Source organism: Alexandromys fortis, unplaced genomic scaffold (assembly GCF_014885135.2).
Source record: "Alexandromys fortis isolate MF-2015 unplaced genomic scaffold, M_Fortis_MF-2015_v1.1 scaffold_6, whole genome shotgun sequence".
Taxonomy (NCBI): Eukaryota; Metazoa; Chordata; class Mammalia; order Rodentia; family Cricetidae; genus Alexandromys; species Alexandromys fortis.
This window is the reverse complement of record NW_026067902.1, coordinates 19,832,819-19,840,331: the sequence shown is the minus strand read 5'-3', so window position 1 is coordinate 19,840,331 and position 7,513 is coordinate 19,832,819. Positions and strand designations below refer to the sequence as shown.

General features: G+C 41.9%; 1 protein-coding gene and 1 non-coding gene across 2 annotated transcripts in view; one reads left to right on the top strand and one right to left on the bottom strand.

Moving 5' to 3' along the window:
* Nucleotides 1-2,294: 2,294 nt before the first annotated feature.
* Trnas-gcu (transfer RNA serine (anticodon GCU)) lies at nucleotides 2,295-2,376 on the bottom strand. Its single transcript has one exon. It is a non-coding gene; the product is annotated as a tRNA-Ser (tRNA).
* Nucleotides 2,377-2,675: 299 nt separating this feature from the next.
* Nucleotides 2,676-7,513, top strand: part of Knl1 (kinetochore scaffold 1) — a 60,070-nt gene continuing 55,232 nt past the window's right edge. Inside the window, exons 1-2 of the mRNA XM_050132753.1 lie at nucleotides 2,676-2,768; nucleotides 6,457-6,508. Of these exons, the coding sequence (XP_049988710.1) occupies nucleotides 6,474-6,508 (35 nt within the window). The 5' untranslated portion in view covers nucleotides 2,676-2,768; nucleotides 6,457-6,473. The remainder of the gene's footprint in view (nucleotides 2,769-6,456; nucleotides 6,509-7,513) is intronic.

The window sequence follows — 7,513 nt, the reverse complement described above, 5'->3', positions numbered from 1 at the left end:
GGAATGCATGGCCATTGTTCTCAGGGCAGCTGTGGTACCTCCGCAGGACTGAGTCCATCAACTTTTCAACGTGGGTGAGAGAGGGCCTCATGAAGGCCCACCCCTCCCTGCGGGCTACCGACAGTTAATGGTTGCTGGGGGAGGGAATGTTATTTGCTTCAGTGGTCTAACCATTGAAAAGTTGCTCCAGAAAATAACCTTACCCCCATGGCCGTTATAAGCAACCCTAATTTAACCCAGTGCATCAGCCATCACGAAACACACATGACAGTAGGAAGGGACTTCTCGGAAAGAAAGAAGGGTTTTGGTAGAAGAGGAAGTGGGGATGAGAGAGGGTAATGAGGGAGACAATGGCTAAAATTTATTTAATACATGTAAGAAACTATCCAAGGATAAATTTTATCATTATTATTATTATTATTATTATTGGGTTTTTCGAGACAGGGTTTCTCTGTGTTGCTTGGAGTTTGTCTTGGAACTAGTTCTTGTAGACCAGGCTGGCCTCGAACTCACAGAGATCTGCCTGCCTCTGCCTCCTGAGTTCTGGGGATTAAAGGTGTGCACCACCACTGCCCGGCCAATAAATATTTTTTTAAATGAACTTCCAATTTATTTTTTCCATTCTTGATTTTTATGTTTTTTAAACTAATTAATCATTTATATTTTATATGTGAGTGATGTGCACTGCATGAATGCCTGGTACCCCGGGGAGTCCAGATCCCCTGGAACTGGAGATACAGCCATCTGGTGTAAGCTGCCATCTGGGTGCTGAGAACTGAACCCTGCTTCTCTGCTGAGAAAGTAAGTGTTCTTAACTGCTGGGCCATCTCTCCAGTCCTAGGTTTTTCCATTGTATTATAGTTTTCAAAACACCTGAAGCTTTTCCTTTATTGGAAATAACTCACCTGGAGCTGAGAGATGACTCAACAGCTAAGAATCCAGGCTGCTCTTCCAGAGGACCCAGGTTTGATTTCAGCACCTATATGATTTATCACAACCATCTGTAACTACAATTGGAGGGGATTCAGTACCATCTTCTGGCCTCAGTAGGTACTGAACACATGTGCACAGGCAAAACACCCCTACATATAAAATACAAATAAAAAGCTTTTTATTTATGTGCTTTTGTTTTTGAGACAGGGCTGACTATGTAGCCCAGGCTAGCCTTAAGCTCACAACCTCCTGTTGGGATTGATTACAGATGTCTCCCCATAGCGAATTCCCTCATGGCCCCAACCTTTGGTGTGACTTCGATGCCTTTGATGCCTGGTGAAGCTTAGGAGCGCTTCCAAAAATCACTAAATTTATTTATTTTATGGGTCTGAGTGTTTTGCCTATGTGTATGTAAGTGTGCCCTGTGCACACCTGATGCTGAAGGAGTTCAGAAGATTGTACTGCATCCCCTGGAACTGGAACTGGGGTTATAGACAAAGCAGGGCTGTCATGTGGATGCTAGGAACCATTTCTCCAGTCCCAGAAAACTGCTCTCTCTCTCTCTCTCTTTCTCTCTTTCTCTCTCTCTCTCTCTCTCTCTCTCTCTCTCTCTCTCTCTCTCTCTCTCTNCTCTCTCTCTCTCTCTCTTTCTCTCTCTCTCTCTCTCTCTCTCTCTCTCTCTCTCTCTCTCTCTCTCTCTCTCTCTCTCCCCTCCTTTCTTTTTTCAGTGAGAGTCTCTCCCTTAAAATATAAGGTTGAGATTAATTAATCAAGAAAAATATCTCCGGGTCTTTCAGGATGAGGCACCTCAACATTATCGTAGATTCAGAAGGGATTTCGTGAAGGAACAACACCTAAACCCAAGAGGGCAGCTGCTGTCGCATCCAGTTCATCTTGAGGATTTCAAGCAGTCGTAAAATAATGTTCTGGTTTCAAAAACTTAAAACAACAGCAACAATCCCCGAATGAGAGCTCATTAAATAACCGAAACTTACCTCAGAGCTAGGTCACTTCATGTTCCAGATCACCCAGAACATGTGAGCTGTAGTTATAGTCTTTGTGCTGTTTTTTACTTTGTAAGAAATTAAATCCACTACATTTTCTGAGTCCTAGAAAGCTCTTTTATCTGCCTTTTCTTCATCTGTGAGGTCATAACGATTCGAAAGTGCTTTTCAAATATTTTCTTTCATTCCCAATACCATAAAGAAACGCCCTTCCATGATGAGACTAATGGTGCTAGATAAAATCAGTAAATCCATCGAAGCAGATGAAATATTCAATCGTTTCCGTCCTGTAAATTATATCTTCACGTTACGTTAATTAGTGGAAACCCTACAGGGGGGATTAAAAAAAATAGCTACCGACGAGGATGGGATTCGAACCCACGCGTGCAGAGCACAATGGATTAGCAGTCCATCGCCTTAACCACTCGGCCACCTCGTCCCAGAAGCTTAGGTCTTCCTGGCAGCTATAGGGAGCAGTATCAGCGGGCTGTGACGCAATATCATGGAAGCCGCCATTTCGTACGGAAGCCAACGGCCCGACTGTTTGCAGAGCAGACAATCGAAAGAAGGTGCCGTTCTCAGAATAAGAGGTCTATATTTGATAGAGGCGAAGAAAATTCTGTAGGAAGCGAGAAAAACTTGAGGAAACTTAAGTCGGCGCTGAGGATGACAGAAACATTTCGAGACGTCTTAGGGGCGGGGCCGTTCTGGTGTGCGGCAGTGCGCCTGCGCGTCGCTCTGGCGGTTAGATTTGAATACTTCCTAGAGCGGTGACGTCTGGTCCTTAGGAGCGCGCGGAGCTGGTCGAGGCGAGCAGACGGACTGCGGCGGGTAAGAAAGCGCCGTGGATGCGTCCCGGCCTCCTTCCTGAGCGGGCTTGGGTTGGGTCTGAGCGCTGAGGGTCGCTCCGTCAGCCCGTGCCCCGCGGGGAACGCGCGAGCCCCAACGGCCGGCCCCTCCATCGCCGGGACCGCCCCGCCGCGTTCCCGGTCCCCCGCCCTAACGCCGCGGCCTCCCGCGGGTTCCTAGTCCGGGCCCGCCCCACCCGCCGTGTTCGTCGGGGTTCCCTCTTCTCGTACCCCTGCCTCTCCTCCTCCGCGGTCTTCTGTGCTGTGTGTTTCTGACCGAAATTCCCCCACGTTCCCGGCTGCAGTGCTTTGAAGGCAGTGAGTGGATTTTAAGTTGTAAGCTTGTCTGAGCACAATAATAAAGTCCCGGGTTTCTGCGGGTCCAACATTAATAAAGTCAATATTCGTGTGGCACAAATTAGATTATAACACAACCTTTCCTTCCTCGGGCTCTGGATTTAAGCCCCTTGGGTGTGGAAAAAATATTGCCGACTGGACTTTTAAAAATGTATTGACGTATTCGAGGCCAGCCTGGTCTACAAGTCTACAAGTGCTAGTTCCAGGACAGGCTCCAAAGCTACGGAGAAACCCTGTCTCGAAAAACCAAAAAAAAAAAAAAAAAAAAAAAGTTTTCAATAAGGATGGCCACCATAGGATCATATATTCAAATGTCTAGTCACTAGAGAGTGGCACTAATGGAAAGGATTGGGAAAATGAGGAGATGTGGCTGCTTGGAGATGTGCCATTGGGGATGAGCTTTGAGCTTTCAAAAGCTCATGCCAAGCCTAGGCTCTCAGCTCCTTTTCCAGCACCGTGTGTCTGCCTTGTCTGCTGTCATGTTCCACTGTGTAAGTCTCTGAGACGGTAAGCCAGCCCTCTATTAAATGCCTCCTTTTAAAAGAGTTGCTGTGGTCATGGTGTCTTCACAGCAATAGAACAGTGGCCAAGACAGAAGTTAACAGAAGTAAAGGTTGTGGCTAAAAACCCGAAGCAGCGTTTATTCTAGACACTAAAGGTTGAAGTTAGTTTTCACTTCCGTTGAATGGTTTAGTTCGGTTTCTTCTGTGTTCAATGACTAAAGTAGACTTCATGGAGATGGCATTTCATTGGTCATATTGTTGGAATGGATGTTAGAGATATGAAAGGGAAATAGGTTGTAAGATTTTGGTCATTAAAGGTTAGGTTCAAGCAATGTCCCTCTTGCCTATGTGAATGGCCGGAAAGCTTTATACGATGATAAAGACGTGTAAAAGGAGTAAAAATGTAGCAGTGGAGATAGACATGATGTGCTTGATGCCGAGAGAACAAGAAGAGGCACTCTAGATACTGGATGGGATGAGCCTTTTCAATAGAATTTTCTGTGATAATGGTAATGTTTTATATATGCACTGTCCAACATGCTATCCATTAGCAACCATTTTTTGAGCACTTAAAGTGTAGTTATGGTTACAAAGAAATGTAGTTATGGTTACCAAAAATGCTTCATTTTAATTTCAGTATAGATAACTATTTGACAGCATAGATCTAGGATCGATCAATGAAGATTGTGGAAAATATTTACTGTAGATTTTGGTTGTATTAATTTAGGAGTGAACAAGGAGCCAGATAGGCTTTGCTGGCTGTAGGTCACTGTGATATTCTCTGCCACATAATGTTTTGTTGTTGTTTATTTTCTTCAATTAAAAAAATTCCTTCAAGACTGTTTTGAATGTGTTTGCAGATTCCTGAATTATTTAGACTAGTGATTCTCAAACATTTTGGTTCAAACAGTCCAAAAGAAATACCAAACAGTTCCATTTATTATATAGCTAGGTTCAATCAACTTAATGAGTATATCTTAACAACTTAGTAGCCATTTGATAAATATAAATTGAAGTTAAATAATTTTTTCTTAATTAGTCAAATTGTTAATTATATAAGTTTGCCCCTTGAACATGTACCACTTTGATTAAAACAAAAAACCCTAGCTTTTATTCATACCAGTTGCTGAAACTTCCCAATGATGTGTTATTATAATTGACAGTAATGTAGCTAGGTCCTTGTAGGAGCCTGCTCCTGCGATCAGCTAGGGTTCCTGGAGAGGGGATCCTCAAGGCCAAAGAAAGGTCAGATGAAAGAAGGTGAGACAGAAGACAGGATAGATTTGGTAGGTCTGTTTGGCAGCCGGTTGGTCAAACCAAACAGCCCAGAGTTTGTTTCAGAACTTGCTTATATACAAAAGCAGAACAAAGCACAGCACAGACGGTCGGTCAGTCTCTGACCACAAGACCATTCCTGTCCTTGAGTGAGCAGCCTCCTCTCCAACAGGCACTTGCTGATCGAAGCAGCCTTGCTTTCTATCTTGTGTTCCTGGGGTTTGGCATCAGCAGTATACTGTCTACTAGATAGAGTGTTCTTTTCTCATGGGCTTAAATCAGAAGGCTCTCACAGCCCTCAAAGTTATTGGAAAAAGCAGAGCAAGCAAGCTTGAATTCAAATGACTTATAAAGTCAGAATGGACTCCACATGGAAACTGAATCACACATGGGCTCCCACAGGTACTATTTTGAATGAGTAGTTCACACAGTGCCTGATAGATTTCAAGAATGGCTGTTTAAAAAGCAAATAATATCCAAACCCTTCTGTAAGTAAACCCCTAAATGCCAAATGCAGTTTTGGAACCAATCACCAATCGGTATGAATGTGACAAAAAAGCATTTTATATGTGAACCTTATTGCAGTAGGCTTGGCCTATTTCTGTTAAGGGTGTAGCATATGGGTTATATCATATAATACACATTTAATAGAATTAGAGACATCCAGTATCCTCCCACACACCTTTGGTTTTTCAAGTTCCGGTAAGTTTTGACTCTCATCAGTTAAATGCCAATTAGTCCACACGTTGGAGAAGAATGAGTCTCAAAGACTTTCAAACAACAGTATTTAGGTTACCTTAGGTTAATATTGCCAAGTATTTTTATCTGTTTTGAGTACAGAACTTGAAACTATTCCTATAGAACAGTGGGTCTCAACCTTTCTAATGCTGTGACCTTTTAATCAGTTCCTCATGTTGTGGTGACTCCCAACCATAAAATTATTTTTGTTGCAACTGAGCAAGGTGGCATATATCTTTAATTCCAGCAGAGGCAGGTTTGGGCCAGCCTGGACTACAGAGCTAATTCTAGGACAGCCGGGTTACATAGGGAAATGCTGTCTCAAAAATCAAAAAAAAAAAGGTTTTCATTGCTATTTATAACTGTAATTTTGCTACTGTTATGAATGATAATGTAAAAAATCATAGTGTAAATCATAAAATAAATACCTGGTATGCCACCCCTGTGAAAGAGTCATGACCCACAGTTTTAGTTAGTAGTCCCATGTTTCTTCCAGAAACCTAGCCAGAAAGTCAAGCTAGGTCAGAGTCACCAAATGCAAGGTGGAGGGAGAGTCCCTGCTTTCTCCGCTATGCCACAGACACAAATTTAAAAAAAAAAAGAGGAGAGAAAAAAGTATAACATGGTACTTAAACTAGCCTAAAAATCCCTTGTGTTTTAGAACTCACAATGTGGTTTTTGCTTCTTATTTTTGGTATTTACAAAATAACTCTAAAGTCTCACCCATGTTCTCAATCTCCCATAGATTATAATTTTTCTTATCTTTCTTACTTGTTAATACTATCTATTTTTTTACAGAAAAAAAGTTTTCAAAAATGGATGGGATGTCTTCAGAGGCTAACGAAGAGAAGTAAGTTCATTTGGTACTGCTAAAATGTTTTCTATTGCAGAAAGGTTCTTTTCAGACTAGTTAAGCACTATCGGTGACATTTGAAATTGTTTTCTATTTTGTTTCAAGTAAAAGTCAGTGTTAAAAAGTGATAGCCCTTCTGCCATATCTTTGTAAAAGTTCACTTAGAGTTAGAACTGAGGACTTGAAGGACTTTAATAGATACCACCTTTGGTCTCATTAAGGCCTTAGGAGATGAAATGATTTCTCTAAAATTAGCATCATAGCTAGGCAGTGGTGGTGCACACCTTTCCCAGTCCATGGGAGGCAGAGTCAGGTGGGTCTCTGTGAGTTCAAAGCCAGCCTGATCTACAAGAGCTAGTTCCAGGTCAGTTAGGACTGTTATGCAGAGAAACCCTGTCTCAAGAAACAAAACAAAAAAATAGAATCATAAACTAGTGATCTGTTTGCAGCTTAAAAATAATGTTTTTTGAGACAGTTTCACTATGAAGTTCCTGACTGGCCTGAAACTCAGAGATTCATCTGCCTCTGCCTCCAAAGTATTAATATTAAAGCCATGTGCCACAACCACCTGGCTCTAATTTTTAACTTATAACATGATACTTAATTTTTCAATTAATTGACCAAATTGCAAAAAAAAAAAAAATCTCATGATTTCATACAGTAATTAGATTTTCAGTTTTTCTTTAAAAATCAAGTATGGGGCCTGGAGAGATGGTTCAGCGGTTAAGAGCATTGCCTGCTCTTCCAAAGGTCCTGAGTTCAATTCCCAGCAACCACAATGGTGGCTCACAACCATCTGTAATGGGGTCTGGTGCCCTCTTCTGGCCTTCAGGCATACACGCAGAAAGAATATTGTATACATAATAAATAAATAAATATTTAAAATCAAGTATGGTAACAAAACTCACTTTCTTCCTTGGAACAGCTAGTTAGTAGAACTCCGGACAGGCTCCTAAACCACAGAGAAACCCTGTCTCGAAAAACCAAAAAAAAAAAAAAAAA